Source organism: Falco punctatus, assembly GCF_963210335.1.
Source record: "Falco punctatus genome assembly, chromosome: 11".
Lineage (NCBI taxonomy): Eukaryota > Metazoa > Chordata > Aves > Falconiformes > Falconidae > Falco > Falco punctatus.
The window spans coordinates 26156725-26175605 of record NC_137591.1 but is presented as its reverse complement, the minus strand read 5'-3'; the positions used below and the strand labels follow the sequence as shown (position 1 = coordinate 26175605).

Sequence of the window (18881 nt, the reverse complement as noted above, 5' to 3'; positions counted from 1 at the left end):
TCAAGTTGTAAGATAACTTGATTGTGGACCCTATATCTCATGAGTTTCCATTTAAAACATCTGTCCCAGATGGCCGTTACAGATGGGTGACACAACAGGTTTATTCTCTATGAGTAATAGCCCGTGGTTTGAATTCATGCAAAGCACTAAAAAGCTTCTGTTCTTTTCAGAACAAGTGTATTCAGATTGGAAGCATTAGGAACTGATAGGATTTGAATTTTCAAATATGTTAAACGTGCGTTTACTAGTTACTTTGCATGAAATTTCAGTCTTCACTTTGCATCATGTGCATGCTCATGTGGGCTTGCGCACTTGTGTAAAGCCCTCCTGATCTGCTGAAGTATTTTATCTGCGTAGGCATGCTAAAATGGTAATATCAACCAGTATGTTCAGTGCACAAACACCAAAAATGTGAAGAGTTTTTTTGGTCCATTTCAGTCCAAGTGACAGCACCGCTTCCTGGAACATACGTCAAACAAAAATGAAGTCTTAATACAAGTTATTCAGCTGGTTACTGAATAATTCCTATGGTATTATATTATCTCCAGAAATGGAGCCGAAGTTGCTGACTGTCTTGGATGAAAGTGGTTTAACTATGGCCGGATAATTCCAGCTGTTGCCAGGCTATATTTGGTGCCCTTGTGCTGGTTGTTTGGGACTTCATGGAACGTTCCCAGGGGTGACAGATGCTGCAGGCAGATGCTAAATGAAAATAAACAGTTAAAACCCTGCTGCTAAGCCCGACACTGTGTCACATTACTGATTTGACACAGACCTGTGCTAGTATGTAGTATTTCTGTAATCAACCCTGTTATGGTCTTGTATGGTGGGGTGAAGGGTATGTAACCTTATTTGAGTTTCAAAGAGCCTGCTAGGGGACAATCTGATATTTTCTGATGTCCTTCCATCTGCTGTGCAAGAAGCAGTTGAACCAACACATTTCTCAGAGTGTAGATACCAATGGAAAAAAAATCTCATTTATGCTATAGTCTGTGATGCTGCTGTGTAGAAGATTAATTCAGGAAGCGAAGGCTTGTGCTGCATGCAAATACCAGAAGAAAGATCTGTTCTTTTCTAAAAAAATGACCTTGAGCTTCAAGGACAAGCTGCCTTCAATGGTATAAGTTGTCATAGATTCATTATCTTCTGTGATGTTCTGACAACTAATTCTGTTTGAGCTGGCCCTCAATTTTTATACATTTGTTACTTCATTCCCTTGGTAAAAGCCATAGTTCTGTCATTTCTGTCATGGAACAGGATCAGTATTTCATGTTGCAACTACTGTTCTTATTAAGGACAGCTTTGCCTATTTGTCATCGTGTTTCAGTTTCTTGAAAGGAAAAAAATTTCTCAAGTGGACCTTGCATAAGAAATGATACATCATAAAGTTCAAGAGTAAATTGCCTCAGAGCTTGTGAATATTGGTGAAAATGTGGGGGGGGGTTGGTTGGGTATTTTTTTCCTGTGCATGTTCCGTCTGAAATCCCTCCTTGGCCAGTCTTGACTCCACAGAAATTTTCATTTTACTAGGTGTTATGCCAGGCTTTGTGTGATCTCTTCGCTGAAAGATTGTAGCATGAACCAATTTTCAAGGTGGAAAGAAGACCGTGTTGCTGTGAAGGAGATTGGAGAGTTGAAGAACGATCTTCCCTGAAGTAATACAGAGGTCTGTGACACAGTTTTTGGAGCAATGGGGCAGAAGAAGTGGCCAGCTCCAAAGGATCTAAACACAATGAGATTTGAGACTTCACACTGCCAGAATATACTCAGTTTGAGTCAGTAGTGATTCCTGACCATTTACTAAATCTGCTCACAGGGCATCAGATTACCAGAGTCCTTGGATTCTGGCATTGCTGAATTTTCAGAACAGCAAGTAAACTGATAGATTCTGTAGCAAGAACAATTTTTTTCTTTTCCTTTTACAGAACTTTTTAAAGGTACAGATTTTTTACCTGTTTTTAAGCAAGTTTGGTTTTCATTGGTTGCTACTGGGTGCATCTGAAGTTCTTTAATGATGAAATGAGAAGAAGTTCTAGAACTACTGACCTTTAATAAATTTCAGGGTTCAACAATGAATTGTATGTTCGTGGACACACATGTTTTGAAAAGGTCAATTATGACAAGTTTTTTGCATTTGCATAATTATGCTTGCCACAGCACTTTGAATGAAAATTGCAAATGCTTTGCCCTTTTAAAATATTCAGGTTTTCCTCTCTTCCCAGGTTTAATTTCCTTTTACTAAGCCATTCTAACATTATTCGTTGAAGAACACAGGGAACATGGACTGACTGTGTTAGGCTGGGAGCAGAAGTAGGGTTCTGGACAGGCAGAGGAAGGGCATAGGATGGACAGTGAAGAGCCTCTTTGCTCTGGTTGTTGTTCAGTGAAGGCAGGAGCTGGAAGAAACCACTGGACAAGAAGCCTGCATGAGGACATTGGGGAGGCAAGGTGTCTCTGGTGTGAAAGAATTCAGACTGTCTGGGTGAAAAGAGACTGAGGCACTGAAGAATGGCTGTGGCAGGAAGGGCTGAATATGGGAGGCAGGACTGGGGAGGAGAGTTAGGATGGAGCTGTGAACAGGGAAGATGAGTCTGTCTAAGGACTCAAATCACTATTTTGCTCCTTGCTCTGAGAAATTCTCTACTTGCAGGCAAATGTCATACCCCTCCAGCGATGGTCTGAGTGGACAACCTACTGTTGCTGCTATTTAGTTTATTGACCCAAGAGTCTGAAGCATGTCTAGTATCTCTAGAAGTTATGATCTTGCAGATGTACATCAGAGATATCCATTGTGTATCTTTTTAGAAAGGTAAAATTCCTCCTGCAACATCAAAGATGTTAAGTCTAAATTGGAGTGTGATGTTGTGGTGTAATGTATGTTTATTAGGATATTTTATCCCAGAGCTGTTGCGTTGTTCAGAGAGCAGAGTGCCTTGTTTCTTGAGTCAGAGCTGTGGTGAAGAAAGTGATTCATGAAGGTGAAGAAGTAGCAGTAAGAGTGGGAGAATCATTGGAAGAGGAAGGAAGCCCTAAGTGCTGAGGCAGCAGAGCTTTGTCCTGGAGAGCTGCAATACTTCTGTGCCTTTGGGTTCTCATGTTCACTGTGTCAAGTTACTTAAACTAGATTGCATGGTGGACTGCTGATCACATTTTTTATGTGTCAAATTTGATGCTCGGAGATCTGATTTCTGGACATGATGAGTGTTCCTAGCTGCTACTGAACTTGCTGGGACCTCTGCTTGGAGCCCCTCAAGAGTTTCAGCAGTGCAGACAGCATCACCTAGTAATGCTAGCTGTAACCCCAGATGGTGTAGTAGGTCCTTGCAGCACACTGACTGCTCTGCTGAAGTATTAGGCTGGATCCTAGTCAGTAGAGTGGTGCGTGTTAATGCAGCCTAGGCCATCTGCCTAGTTTCTTCTGCTAGAGCTGATGAGCTGAGGTGGTGTGCCATGGCTATGTTGACTCAGGAACTAACTCGGTGAAAACTACCTCAAGCATCTCTGCAAATTGTTGCGTTGCACTGGGTATCCATGATCTGAAAAATCCAGTCTCAGAAGATTCAGGTAAGGCATCCAAAAGAAATGGAAACATTTTACTTTAATCTCTTTGCTTTCATTTCCCATTTGTAAAATGACAATAATACTATCATCTCATCTCACATGGGTCATTAGGAAAGATAACTTGTTTATGTGGAAGATAAAAATTCTGTCTTCAAAATGAGATTTGAATGATGTATGGCAAATAAGTCCATGGCTTCCCTCTGAAGTACAGACAGAATAATATGCAATTTAAAAGGGAAAGGAATAGCTTCTGGACTGAGCACAGTCATTCTGTGTCCTTGGTGAGACAGATTATGAAGGGAAATATTTTGGTCACATAATTCTAGTTTATACACTTGGGATGGTCAAATTAGTGTTGTTTAGGCAGCTTGAATTCAGTCACTTTTAAACTTCGAATACTTCAGTTTCCAACCTTAGCACTTATCTTGCTGGATTGTCCATTAAAAGTGTAAAACATACTTACTGCTATGAGCTCTGAATAACACTGACAGTCAAATGCTTCCCAGCCCCTGTTAAATTACTTAATGTTTTGTGTTATTGTTCCAGCCAGTTACTTAAGACATTTTACATGCATGGTAGTCAGATTGGTGAGAACTAACATGGGAGCTGACATTAATATTGCAGAAGAGAACAGATCTGATAACGTACTGAATTATATATGGAGCTCCAGCACCTAAATGCAGGAGGCCTGGAGGCTCACACAAAGCTCGAGGGAGCTGAATGATCCTGAGTAATCTATTTTTGATGGTGGTCGTTCAAATAAGAGAGAGTGGAGGCTAAAAGGATTTAATATGAAGGTTGTCTTCAGGCTCAAACAAAATATAGTCTTGGTGTTGCTGTATGATGAGCAGGGTCAAGAGCATGTCAGTGATACTTGGCTGGTCTGAGCTGGTTTCCTGACCCTGTCCGAGACTCCTGCTTTCCCCTTGGTGCCCAGGTATCAGTAAGCAGAACAGCGGAGCAAGAACTGGCCTTAAATCCCCATGGGTTATGTTGCTTGAAAGATTCATTCTTTCTCTGTAGAAATCTCTACTTTGGTCTTTCGGTGGTGTAGTGTCAGGAGCAGAGTGCCTGCTGCAGTGCTGTGCGGAGTGAAATCTGCTGTACTGGGGTGGGTAGAGTTTCAGAGCCTGCAGGGATGGTAAGCTGTACTGGGAAACCCACATTTTCCTTGTATGTGAGGATGTTCAGCATGATACGTTAAAGTGTTTTGGTCCTCTTAGCAGGACTGCCTAGATCACCTTTAACATGCAGAATACTTCCCACTTGTTGTTTTTCTGGGAGAAGGCTCTGTTGGTTTTAAGGTTACTGAAATTGGAAAAAGCTGTTGATTTTGTTTCTTCTGGCTGTGTACATGGGAACCCCTCGTTACCCACTGCTGGTCCAGTAATTGTACTGTCTTTGTACAATTTGATTTGGTGGTTGCTATGTTTTTCCTGTAGAGTAGGAGAGTGGTTACTGAACAAAGAATTTAAAAATGAGATAAAAAAACCTGATCCAGATATCATTTTTCCTTTTCACATTTCATTGCAAGGAAAGAATAAGCACTAAGAAAACAAAGAAACTGTCAGTGACAGCATGTGCTGCCCACCCTGTGCTGTGTGGCAGGAACAAAAGATTTTATTCCTGCTTTTTTTTAATGATTTACTCTACAAAAGGAGAGGTAGGCTGCCATGTCATTTTCCTTCTGAAATACCTTAGGCAATTGGTTTTCACTTCATTTGCTGACATTTATCATGTAAAACATGGTTTGCTATAGTAGTTATTAAAACCTGTTGGAAACATTGGATCAGGTACTCATTTGCAAAAATGAGGCAGAGCAGATGCAACCCTTGTTACCAGTGTAAAATCAGGAAGTATTACAGAGGTCAGGTGGCTTCAAAGCTACTTTTAGACTGTCTCTACTTGTAGCAGAGTTCCTGATCCTTACGGAGAAAGTGAAAGGCTCCAGCCAGCTGTGCACTGTAGAAGCAAGAGCAATCAAATTGTGCAAGATAGTGTATATTAGTATTTCTAAGGCAGATTTGAGTCAATTTTAGAAAAGATGTCTTTGGAGGAAAAAAAAAATTACTTGCCTTTGGATGCTTTGTGTGATCTCCTGTTGGGGCAGACAGTGGACCAGTTGTCTTGGGTGAGGAACTCCTCTCCTAACTTCCCTGGTCATGCCTATTGTGCTGCTGCTGGAGGTTTTACCCCCTTTTGGAAGCAGCAGATCTTCCAGATCCTATCTGGAAGATTGACAAGGACTATCCAGAGCCAAGAAGCAGCTGGAGGTCAGGGTGGAAGTTTGGGGTCGATGGCAGGAGAAGGGATGAATGTGGGTACCTGTGCGTGAGTTAATTTGGGAAGACTGGAGAGGGTAGAAATGCATGGAGTGACTCTTCCTCATGCTGTAGAAAGAAAGAAAGAAAGAAGCTTCTGCAGGAGCTAAACTGCTTTAAATATCAATGAATATGATAAAACAGTCTCCTCTGTTTCTCCTTCCCTGCAACTGCAGTGTCAAGCTGTTTTCTGCTCATCTGATGGCTGCTGTTACTGGCTGGTTTAGTTCTGCCTGCTCTGGGTCAGGCACTTTCCACCTCCGCAGTCCCCTCGGATCCTGCTGGTCATTCCCTTTCAAAGTAGTGTGGAGTATCCCATCCTAGAAGGAGCCAGAAATGTGTCATTAAAGAGCTTTGAGAAAGGCACACAGGGTCAGAGAATGTGTCTGCATTTGTATCACTAAAGGAATATCCTTGTAGCCAAGCTGGTTAGAGGTGGGCTGGGTAAGTGAGTGGCAGTGCGAGCGGAAAATGTTTTGGGCCACTGAACTCGAATTGGTGCCTGGTTGTTGTTGTAGCTCTCTGGGATCAGCTTTTGGGGCAGTACTGCTTAAAGTCTTATTCATGGCTTAAATGATGGGGTGGAGCACACCACCAGCAAGTGCGTGGACAGTACCACATTGGGCATAACAGTGGAGGGTAGTGCTGCTGTTCAGGGGGACTGAGGCTGCAGAAATGAGCTGAGAGAAGCCTCAGGAAGCTCAGTAAAGGCTGGTGCAAAGGCCTGCATCTGGGATGGAATAACCCCTTGGGATGGAACAGGCTGGGAGCTGACTGCTTAATAAGCAGCTTTGCAAAAAATCCTAACAAACAAAACCAAAACCTGCCCTGAACCCAATACCTTGGGGGTCCAGGTGGGCAACAGGTTGCCCAGGAGCCAGCAGTGTGCCCAGGCAGCAAAGGCTGACTGCATCCTGGGCTGTGTTAGCAGGAATAAAGCTGGTGGGGCAAACGGAGGGATCCTGTCCCTCTGCCCAGCGCTCGTGGGACCGAGTGCTAGGTGTCTGGTTTGGGCTCCCCACCACAAGGACAATGGCATACAGGAGCAAGTCCAGTAAGGCCATTGAAGTGGTCAGAGCTGGAGCATGGAGCAGGCTCTTTTCAGAGGTGTACTACAACAGGAGAAGGGGCAACAGACACAAGTTGGAACGTGAGTAATTCTGGCCTAATATAAGGGGAAAAAATGGCCATGAACGGTGGTCAAACTCTGGAAACAGATCTGGAGAAGGGGTGGCATCGCTGTTGTTGTTGTTCAGAACTTGCTGGACAGATCCCTGAGCACCTTGCTTTCAGCAGGAGGTTGGATTAGGGACCTCCAGAGGTCCCTTCCCGTCCTTGTGAGTCTGCTGGGCAGCTGACGGTGTTAGCACGAGACCAGCTTCTTCAGCTGACAAGCGCTAGCTTGTCACCCAGCCATGAATCATTTAGTTGTTGAACTCTGTACCCAATTTTACTTTCCCAGTGCCCCTTCTTGGGAAGGATGCTTTATTTTTTTATTACTCCAGACAGTTTTAGTGCTAAAATATTTCTTCAGGTATTTTTTTAAGCAAGGTGGCCTCTGGCTGCAATTAGTGTCCCATTGGAAGAACTGACAGCATTATATAGCAATGCTAAAGCAAATCATTCTACCTCATGGCATTATTACCTTGATCTGAAAATTTCCCCAGGCTGCAATTTGTCACTAATATTACCTTCAGCTAAATTTATCCATAAAAAAAAAAAGAGGAGTTAATATTGCTGCAGTTCTAGAGGTGCCATCACCATTTTTTGCAGATGAGTTATTACTTTGTACATTTTATTGACCAAGCATGTAGAGTTCTTGGTCCTTGAAAAATGATGCAGTGGTTCATCACGGACCCCGTAAATTGTTGGACTATGTAGCAGCAACATCTTAGTCTCCTACACCCTAAGAAAGGAAGAAATCTAAACCATGGTAGATGCATACTGCACTGAAGTAGGAACTGCATTATGTGGATTGACTGATACGAACGCTTGGTTGTGATTGCCAGTGACAGGAAAACTGATAAGATGATACTGAGTTTCACTGCTGCTCTTGTGCTTTTGCTTGTTTTATGCTGTACTTCACATAATTTGAATGCTGTGACAGTGACAATGACAGTGATATACTATAATATAATTTCACCTGAGACAATGCAGCTGGAATTAATAAGCTGGAGAGATAAGTCTGAGGTGCTTTGTCATCAGTTGGCATTGGATTTTTGTTTTTGGTGGAAGTGCTAAGAAATCCAGCGGTGGGAGGAAGCTGCCCCAGCTCAGGTGATGCTTTGGGGCCAGCACAGGGAGGCCAGGCAGGCTCTGTGGTCCCATATGGTGCTACGGAAAAGGTGGTGCCAACTTCATATCTGTTGTCTGTAAGCTGAATAATGAAATTCACATTTGTCAGCTGAGGCTGATGTGCAGGGGCACGTGTGGTGTGAAGTCTGTCTTGTCTCCATAGTCATATCAAAATAACCTGGTCATGCTGCCTCTTAACTTTCCTTGGTAGGAGGCTTCAAAGCGAGAGTTGCTTACTTGCTGCCATTCTTTGGTGTTGGAGTCTGAAAGGGTCTCATCAGTCCAGCCCAGTGGATCTTAACTGAGGTATTGGGTGCTGAAGGAACAAATTAAATCTCAGGAAAAAAACTTTAAGGTGAGGAGCTTTAAAACTCATAACCAATCTCTTGAATTGTGCCTTGAAGCCAACAGTAGCCACTAGAGAGTGCAGAGCATCTTTGCTTGTGGAGTCTTGACTGTTGTTTTCATCTAAAAGTTATCGGTTATTAGCTTCTAACACAAAATGGACTTCAGGCATGTCACTCTTCTCTTGTCCCCAAATTATGGCTTCTGGTGAAGGCTGATCCTGAAGTGCCCCGGAGCTATGATGATCTTGTGATCCCTCGTTGGGACCTCTGTTGTTCTGCATCCACCACTGCATCAAAAAAACACTTAACCTGTTTAGAAGGTCAAGCAAAATGGGACCACTGCATTCTCCAGCCTCAGGCTAATTAAAGAAGAAAACTAGTTAAATTCATATATTGCAATGGCTTTGGTCACAACTGAACTGTTGCTGGAAAGCTGAACTGAGTTGAACTCTGCTTTTTAGAGGTGAGAATGCAGCTCAGATTGGGAGGAGACTGGCAGAGCTTTTTTTATAGCCTTGTAAAATTAAACTTTCTGTGCAATTGGCCCATAATGTTAACTCAGCTCTCCTGGCAGGTATTTTTGTTTTTTTAAATAGCCAAGGAAATAGAGTTATAAAATCAGCTGTTACTCATGCTTTGCAAGTGGTTTCAGTATTTGTGGTTCTTTTTAAATGTTTGTTGCTTAATTTAAAGGAGTGTGTTAAAAGACTAGCAAGAAGAATGAATTGACATAAGGGAGACTGTAGCAGACTTCAAATTAGTAGTTTCTCTAGTCAATAATGCATTTTTTTAAAATGTGTGAAAATACCTGCATGCATGATAGGCTTTGATGGCTTGTCAAAGAAGAGCTAGGCTGGGAGGAACTGTATTCGTATCAAGTTGGCAAGCTAAGATTAATCCACATAGCAAATGACTTTTTAAATTCATTTTTTAACTAACATGAACATTTGTGATAATTCTCTGTGCTGTTTGTCTGCAGTGGTGGAAGCTATCCTTCTTTGTGTTTGTTTTTCCTGTCTTTGGGTGAGAGCTAAATTTTGTTTAACATTTATATTTGTTAGTGCTTAGAGGTTGGGTTTCCGTTGCTGTGGATGCTGTAGAAGCCAGTCCCTAGTCATGACGTACATCTGCTGGTACCCTGGGAGTGCAGGTGAAGCCATGCAGCTCTGTCCCTGATGAGCAGAAACTGGGGAAGCCCTGGATGTCACTGTTCATCCAGTTCTAGGTTAGGGACCACCTGGTCCTTACGGGCCAGTAGGCAAAGAAGGTGGCAGAGACCTGAACTGGCAGGCACCTGTGGGAAGGTCTGCATCAGGAAGGCACCTCACTTGTGCCTCTGGGTCCCTCTTCTCGCAGGGAGCAGGAGAAGGAGGCCGGGGAGCCTTACGTGGCCTTTGGGACTGGCAGCCTGTGGTGTATGCAGTTGAGAATACGGAACTCCCCACAGGAGTTTGACATCACTTGTGCACAGCTTGTGCAACATAGCCCTTTATTTTGAAGAGAAAGTACTAAAGTTCAAGGGGAGGAAAAAATAAAAAGCCAAGCCCTTGGCTTAGTAAGTGTTTGCAATACAGGCTGAATTAAAAAAAAAAAAAAAAAAAAAAAAAGCATTCCTTTGCTTTTGTGTAAGGGTAGTGTTTTTGTCTGTTCACTGCCAAATGCAGGATAAAGATGTCAAGGAAGGACACGGTAAGTGGATATAATAAGCTGGTGGGAAGGATGGATGGAATGATAAAGGGGAGAGGGTAAAACCTAAAGGGTTAGTTCCCCTGCTGAAGTCACTAGTCCTAACACACACACAAATTAGAAATTGCTTGTTCATGTTGACCTGCGTGCATTTTTGCAATCTGTTAAAAATATAGGAAAATGGGCAAGTATATGGGGGGGGGGGGGGGGGGGAACCCCAAACCTGAGTATGGGTAATGCTTTATTCTGTGTACAGAAACAGTCTGAATAAAAGCAGATGAATAATGGTCTTTTTTGACATCAGCTACATGAGGGTTCTGGTTGGCAGTACAATATGAACAGCTGTTGGGCAGTACTGTGATACAATTTGGTGCTTTCTTTTGAAATCGTCTGGCAGGAGAGATTTGTCTAAAGCAAATTGTGATTTTTGGTGCTTACTGCATGTGCTTTAGCTGAGCATATATGCAGCAAAAGGTACTTAGTACTGCCTGAAAATTTGGCTCTTCAAGTATGCCAAGTTAGGCACCCAAAATCAGTGGTACCTATTGGGAAGAAAACATGTACCTTCTCTGTTCTTATATGTCTTGATCTTGGCTGTTAGAGTATAAAACTCACACTTCAGTCATCTTCTTCCTGATCTTTTTTCCCTGTTCTAACATGTGCCATTTCCACAGGGGAAAAATTCAAAGTGGTCCATTCATTGACCTGTTCCTCTGCAAATGAATGTCGTTGTTAGTGCTTCCCAGTTCATTGCCTATCAATGTGAAAGCTGTGGTACAATTTTTACGTGCCAAATGCCTCACTTTGTTTGCTTTACATTCTGTTTTCTTTCAGTTTCACTTTAAACAGCTGTTTTCTAAATCCCTCCACAAATAGCAATTAAGTTTTATAATGATGATCTTTGTCACTTAAGTTTTTAACTAGTGGTTTGATTCCCTGCTCTCAGCAGTGTAAAACTGAGATAGCTCAATGGAAGTTCAAGCCATGGTGGTATCAAACTGGTGTCAGTGAGTTGAAAACTCACATATTTTGTTTCAGGAGTTGAAGGTTTTGCACACATCCAGGCATCTGGAATTGCTCTCCTCCACCCAAAACTGCTGTGTTTTGTATTTTATGTATTTTACCTTCTGCAAAAGATCCAAGTCCTGTTTTCCCTTATAGTCTGCATGACAAAAGAAAAATACCATTACAATTCCGAAAGAGATGATGCTCGGCAGGCACAGAAATACCTGCTTCTGGAGCTACAGAGGGACATGCCCCATCACTGCTGGTGTTTTGGTCAAGGTTGCTGTGGGGTTTGTAGCTGGTACTGGGAGAAGTTCTCATCCACTTTTGTCATCCAGGAGCCTTTCTGATCCCCACTCACTTTGTGATGGTTGGGCTGTGGTGTTTCTCTTGCTCTGTCTCAACCCACAGCAGTATTTCACAGGCAGAGAAATGAAGAAATGACATGAGTAGATCTTTCTTTGCCTTGTGGCTAGAAGCTGCTTATTGGTCTGTTGGGTTTTGCTGTTTAGCTGCTTGTACTTCACACAACTCCAGCGTGACTTCCTAGTTTTCAGGACTCTATTTTTGCTTCAGCCTTCAAGGGGTATCTAGCTCTGCCTCTGAAGAAATCAGCGTGGAACTGAATTTTGGAGCACTGAGTATGTCCACCTACAGCATTGTGTATTTGTCCAGCCTGAGATGTTTATGATATCAAGATTTTTATCTGTCTTTTGGTGAAGGGGTCTCAAAACTTGGCCCTATGAAAGTGCAATTTTGGCAGTATGTGCTCTTTTAAACCAAATGTCATCTGCCTAGCAGCCTGCCTGCTGCAAGGCGCTCACTTATCAAGGTTTGCTTGGGTTTTTTTGGTAAGGGACTTTTGTACTGGTAGCAGAGATGAGGTTGTGTTGTAATTTATTTCATCGGATGCTTGGTTAGGTCTCTAAAGCCTTAATCCCAGTTATGGTTTAATACAGATAATGTAAATTGTGTAACTTTTTCATGAGTGTTTACTCCTTTCTTTGCATTTTTTGGAAGGAACTTCTCCATTTCTCTCCTGTGATTGTTAGATATTCATAACTAGTATTCATATTACCAAAATTCAAGTTGAATAAAGCAATTTCCGATTGAATAAAAATATGAAATAGTCTCTTGATAGTTTTGTCATATAAGCTTTCACACTAAGCCAACCCTGTCTCAAGCGTTTAGTCGTACTTCAGAGATATTTGCATTTGGAGTGAGATTTGCAGTGATCTGGAGTCCGGTGCAAGTTTTCTATCTACAGTCATACATGAATAGGTGATGAATCGGCAGTATTTTGTCTCTGAGCCAAGAAACATAATTAATTGCTGAAAGACCATTTTTTGTCTTGACAATAGGCTGATTTTCTGAATATTTAGGCAGAGCAGGTTTTGATTAAAAATACTTTGCCAGTGATGCGGTAGTTGAATTATGATCTGTGGGCACCAGAGTTTAAATACTTGTTGCAGTGAACTCTCTGGAACTGAGCCTATGAAAAGGATGCATTATGCTGCAAATTATTAAATATTGATTTCTGTAACAGTCTACAGGCATCAATGAACTTAGCAATATGCTAGTAAATAATATGAAAAAGACTAATATCTCAACAGAAAAAGTAATTACAAAGATGTTTAAATAATGATTTTGATGCAAGTTAGATTTGTGGATAACAGAGGACTCAACTTTGGCCTCTTCTTGGTTATCTAAAACCACCAAGATGATGATGTCACCTTGGACTTTTGCAGCTGAAGTTCCCAGAAGAGCTTCCTGAGGTCTGTGAGCCGTGTTTGAAGCTGGATGTTTGGCTTTGGAGATCACAGCCGCATGTCAGAGGGAGCAAGGCACATTCTTTACAGAGTTTGCATTCTTCTGCATCACTCTGAGGTTTCCTGGCATCCTACTCTGAGACAGCTCAGTTAAGCACAGTTTAGCCACTATAACAAAGCTGTTGCAAGTCATTCGCACCAGTGATGGTTTCTTCACAATGGTTTACAGAAGTTGTTACTGCAAAGTGTTTGCTCTCGGCATTCATTATGGGATAACTTCTCCACAGAGATTAGCAATTTGAATTTGTCATTACTTTTCTGCACAGTGTTAAGTATTTTAGAGCAATAACTTCCTCCAGAAGAATGAAGGAAATGGATTTCCTTTTTAATTTCGTGTGGAGGGAAAGACAGTTTTCATGCGTTATCCCTAAGTATCACTTAGATATTCACATGGGGTACATTTTTGACTTGCTGCTTCACTTTGTTCATCAGACAAAATTTATGCTCTTCTGCAGATGTTAGTCTTTAAACTTCAAAGGCATGGCAACATCTTGGTCCTTAGGTCACTGAAAATGAGCAGGCAGCTTTAGTTGCAACTTGTGAATTTCTTTTGCATTTTGAGAGGTTTATGTATCAGTGGAAGTGGTACTGCTCATCACATATAAAGGGATCTCTGTGTGAACTGCTGTTATTAGTAAGTTAGAAAAGGTACTGTATTTGGGGAAAATGCAGAGGTACAATTTGGGCTTTGATTTCCACAATTGCAGTTACAGCTGTAGTACCAGCTGAGGTGTGACTGCAATGAGTGACCTGAGAAGGTGTACACCATTGACCTCCAAGTCACAAAATGTGTATTTTAGTTAAAGAACAATAGATGCTTGTGAGAAGCTTGAGTAAAAGATGAGGTTGGGAGAAGGAAGCTGGCTGATACAAATAGCTGTTCATTCGCTAAGTACAGGTATGCCTGAGTGAAAGCCTGTCACCCCTGGGTCATATGGAGACTGTCCTTGTGACCAAATTCATGGCATGCAGACATACAATCTCTTGTCCCGTCCTTGCCTTGAACATTTATTTGCTTTTATGGTTTTTGCTAAGGTATCTCAAGGATATTTGTAGTACATTAGTTTTTATTGTGTTCTGCTTTATTCTCCATGCTGCAATAACATCAAGAGTCTTGCAAGGTCCATATATTGGATGGCAGAGAATGTTGGCGTCCAGGAGCAGTGCCTTAAGTCCCTCAGGGCAGAAACTCCAATGTTGGCTATTGCAGGCTGCCTAAGGCTGTCACCGCGCATTCCAGCGAGGTTGAAAACTGTCCTCCTAGGATGAGCAGTGTAGTCAGTCTATTGCTGATATATGACGGAAACAATCTAGCACACAGTTGTGGGTATTTCCGAGCGTGGTAATGCTTTAGTAAAAGGTGAGGATGCAATAAGTAGGTGAATCAGATGAATGCTTTCAACTGAGCTGTTCATGTTTTGCATAACTAATGGAGCAGGCTTTTTTTTTTTAAAAAAAAAAAAAAAAAGGGCAACAAAACCCCCCCTAAAATACCAAAGATCCTGGAAGGCTCGAGGTTAGGAGACTGCTCAGAAAACTTTGATTGCTGTTAAGGTCAGTTAACTCCAACAGATTATTTACAGGTTTGTGAAGTTTCGGAACCATATCCTTTCAGTTGTGGTGTGAAAGCAAGTGGCATATGGTGCTTTTAATGTTCGGGAGCTCCTCTAGTGAGACTAAAAGTAAAGATGGTGACTATGGTTTTTACTAAGATTTTTTTTTAGGCTTAGAATGAAAAGCTCCCCATTTCAACCTTCATCTCTCTTTAGCTGTCACAAGACGTGTTCATACTGCAATCACACACACCTCATGACCACATTACAAAGCTACTTTAAAATCAAGTAACTTCACTGTTGCCTGAATATTTAATCAACTTCTTGGCTGGGTTTTATTGGCAGCACCAGATCTCATAACGTAAGCAGTTTGTGCTGTAGATATACCTATGAAAAAAAGAAGAGAAGAAAAAAGGAGACAAACCCATTCTTCCACCTTTTATATATACCAGCTGAGCTTGAAACTAGCAGAGTCATTAAGCATAATGCCAAATGTCAGTTGTGCGAACAAACGTGTAATAATTGTATTTTGGATCCAGCAGTGTTTTAGAGCAAACTGCTTATAATTTCCAGCAGTTACTCTTGCAAAATGCATTCCTTTATTTGATTTCTTTATCTTCAAGTTATATCTGTAGAATAAAATTGCAAAGTCAACTCATGCTTCACAGTTACTTAAATTATATTTTATGTAGTAAGTAACTAAACCCAACAAAGTTAGCAGATATTTTTCTGTATAAGGTGGGTTTAACTGGTACTGATCTGGTCCTTCTCATTCTCTTTGAGATCATACACTATTTGTGTGTCATCTTAAAAAGTTGCCTTTGGCATCAGTTGGTGTTAAAATTATTCATTATGGCAGTACATGGCCAGTACTGAAATTGTTACAGCTGGTAAGCTCTGATTTATACCTAGTTTGCTCATCTATCATTCTTTCCAAGAACTTTTGTTTTACTGATTTATAAATATTTAGTCTTGGAACGTCTCTTTCTCCATATACATGTGTGCATATATGTGTTACGTATATATTCATGAAAAATTTACAATTCCTTTAGCTAGAACATAACCTTTATCCTTCATGTGCTCTCAGAGGGAGGGATTCCTCATGCAGCAGATCAGACAATTTATAAAATATATAACGCTTCTTAGAGGGACAACTTCTGTGCTGTTTTGGAGCATCAGAGATCATCTCAGTTTGAGTGATCTGAAGAAGGGATGAAAGGTTTTGGGGGAGGAGGTAGAGAGGACTGGAGATACCGGAGTTCTGAGTTTTTACAGGTGTGGGAGCAGCATGAGAAGGAGATATGTTGGAGTAGTAGAGGTACCTGTATATCGCAGTTGGGGTCATTACTGTTGAATATGAGGAGACCCAGTCAAAGCCCAACTGTGTAAGTTTTACCTGAGAGAAGGCTGTCTATGACCTGGAAGAGAAGGTGTTTAGACCTTACAGCCTTGATAAATGTGAGTGAATGTATAGATGGAAAAAAATACTCTTGGAGAAACATAGCTTATTGTTATAGTCAAGAAGCATAGAAGATTTGAAGGTGGTCATGCATCTAGGCCTTAATATATCAGAATTATGGCTCTTTGATTCCTCAAAACAGTATGGAAACTCATTTATGTATATAAAAGCTGATGGTCTTTGTACATGTGAGGTGAGGAGTAAGTTGGTGATCCTGGGGAAGGTGTTTCACATCACACTTCCACAGCTGCTTTTACAGTATTCTTGTAAAGTAACCCTGTGTTACCCTGTGTACCACTGACGTTCTTTTTATACTTCAGACCAAACACATTTTCATTTAGGTCACAGGTGAGCAATGTTACCTGATTTTCTTTCCTTTGTCTCCTTTCCTCTAGCTCTTACAGCTTCTGGAGTCTGAAACCATGCAACTAGAAGCCTTTCTGGAGTGGAAGCAACTGGAACCAGTGTATTGGCAGTGGATGGTAATGCATCAAACTGATTTTGAAGGGTGCAGCTTTTTGACTCTAACACAGCTGATCACTTCCAAAGGCCCCTTCCCACAAAAGTAAACGCTGCAAACCAGCTGTTTAACAGCACCTGAGAAAAAGGAAAAAAGCCTTTGGTAAAGTAAGGAATGTTTTCTTAGTTCTTCCTCATCTCTCTGTTTTCTTCAGTCAGGCTCACCCAGCTAAGCTGAGGAATTGCAGCACAGAGTGGCAGAATTTCATATAGTTAACACAAATGAAAATGTCTGATCTTCATCTCTTAAATGTTTTTTAAACATAGCAATTGTACGTTTTCTTAAAATTAAATGGCTTTTCAGAATAGGGCCTCTAAGCTTTATTGCAGACTTGAGAACAACTAAATTTGCGAGCAGCTGATACTGAAAACATCTTCATTTTTCCCAATCAAATAGTGTGTTGAAATTGCCAATTTCCCCTTGAACTGTGTTGAATGATCATAAGAAAATCAATAAGCCTTTCTCTGTGCATCTTGCGATTTCTCAAGTGAGTGTAAACGGTACCATCCATCTCACTTCTCTCTACAACTTTTGCCCGTTCACAGTTGCTGAAAATAATTTTTTAGAGCACCACATTAGCCATATGAGTTTACGAAATTTTGAGAATCAGTGAGTTGACTGTTAATTATCCATATGCCTTGTTCTGCACTAAAAGCAAGGCAAAGGAGTAAAATTACCTGTCTTGAAGAGTGCTTCCAATGCAAAGCCATTGAGATTGTCACTAATTTTATAGTGGGTTTTGCTCTTCATGTCTACCATCTTCTGGTTATTCGGAAAACATCAACACGAGCATAAACCTGGCTCCAAACAGGCAAAATGTAAATGCAAGTGTTACGGCATTTCAGGGTATCCACCACCATTTCCTTCTGACGTGTTGAACAGTGTGGGGACTGTTGAAAGTATTAGTGTGCTTCCTGGAGTTACGTCCTAAAGAAATACTTGCAAAAAAACTGAGGAGCACATCTTTTTAAATCGTTCAGTAGGCTGGATGGCAAATTTGCCTTTCTTTTGTTTTGCTGCTGATGGTGGTTGTTCCTGGATTCTGTAAGATGTATGGGAATGAGATGTGCTTTTAGGTACAATAGTTTTCTTTTTCCCTTTAGCTTATGCTTTGCATGCTGATCTGGTGGATCAGGTTGATTCTTGCATAGCTGCTGCTGGGTCTTCCTGATGGTTATGGGCAGGAACATGATAGAGCATGACGTAACTACAGCAACTGGAGTGACTCCAGTAATGTTACTTTAAAATTCTGTCATTTAATGAATTTCAAATAAAAACAGAGCAAAACCCTAAACCCCCACAAACAAACAAAACTTCCCAAAACCCCAAAACAGCTTTGTTTTATTTCCATGCAGTTTGTTAGCTGGTTGGTGCCCAGAACATGTCTGCATTGTCATGAGCTGGGCTTTTGGTCAGCATGAGCTGCTGGCCTCAGTGCTGTTTTGTGCCAATTTGCAATGCTGATGCTTGCTGAGAAGGAGGTTTTGTAAGGGTGTCTTTTGCTGTTTTACAAAGCTGTGTATTGTATAAGCCTAAAAATCTCTTGCTGTGAATAAAGCCAGAGTTTTTAACCTACCTGCAGAGAGGAGAGAGAAGGAGGGGGGCATTCCTATCCTCTTTATAATGATCTTCATAGAAGTGAAGGTTGTTAGCATGTCACTGCCTTCCCAGTCCATGTTTCTAGCCTAAACAAAGCTGGTTCTCTCTGTCTCCTTGTAGGCCATTCATTCAAGCTTCTGCTGGTTGCTGCTGCTCTCGTATGTGACTTTCTCTCCCATGTGTCTGTGTTTGACTTCAGGTGCCTCACCTGTATGTCAGTGCTACAGTCAGCACTCTTCTATCACAGAGATTTGTGTTTATACTTTCTAAAATGGTACTTGACTTTAACAGTGTGACGTTGGTGACTTCTGGTTTTCTGACGTCTCCTCCAGCAGTGTTGCTGCTAAGCCAGTAATTATGCATCTGGTTTTTTCTTGCCTGTGTGTAGACCATGCTGCTCAACTGCTGAATTCCCTCACACTGTTTTCACATGACTTCTCAAGTTTCTAAAGATAATACTGAATGCAAATTATGTCCTTAAAAGAGATTATGACCTCTCCTATTTAATGTCGCCTTGATAAGAATATGGAAATAAATATTTAATATTCTTTGAGCGAGGAAGCCTGGGTCCTTTAATTATGCTCTGCTACCCTGGCTTGAAAACTGTGTTTCTGCATAATCTGTGCACCACGGTTTATAGGTACATGCGTTTCAAGGACCCCAAAGTTATTTGGCATTTTTTTTAGTATTTTGGATAATTGTTGCT

General features: G+C 41.3%; 1 protein-coding gene across 6 annotated transcripts in view; it reads left to right on the top strand.

Moving 5' to 3' along the window:
* Nucleotides 1–18881, top strand: part of TEDC1 (tubulin epsilon and delta complex 1) — a 73576-nt gene that overhangs the window by 32244 nt on the left and 22451 nt on the right. For 5 of the 6 annotated variants that reach the window (XM_080406779.1, XM_080406775.1, XM_080406776.1 and 2 more), the window contains one exon: nucleotides 16452–16538. The exons of the other annotated variant lie outside the window; for it this stretch is intronic. In XM_080406779.1, coding sequence (XP_080262905.1) covers nucleotides 16452–16538 — 87 coding nt within the window. The remainder of the gene's footprint in view (nucleotides 1–16451; nucleotides 16539–18881) is intronic. 6 annotated transcript variants of the gene reach the window in all.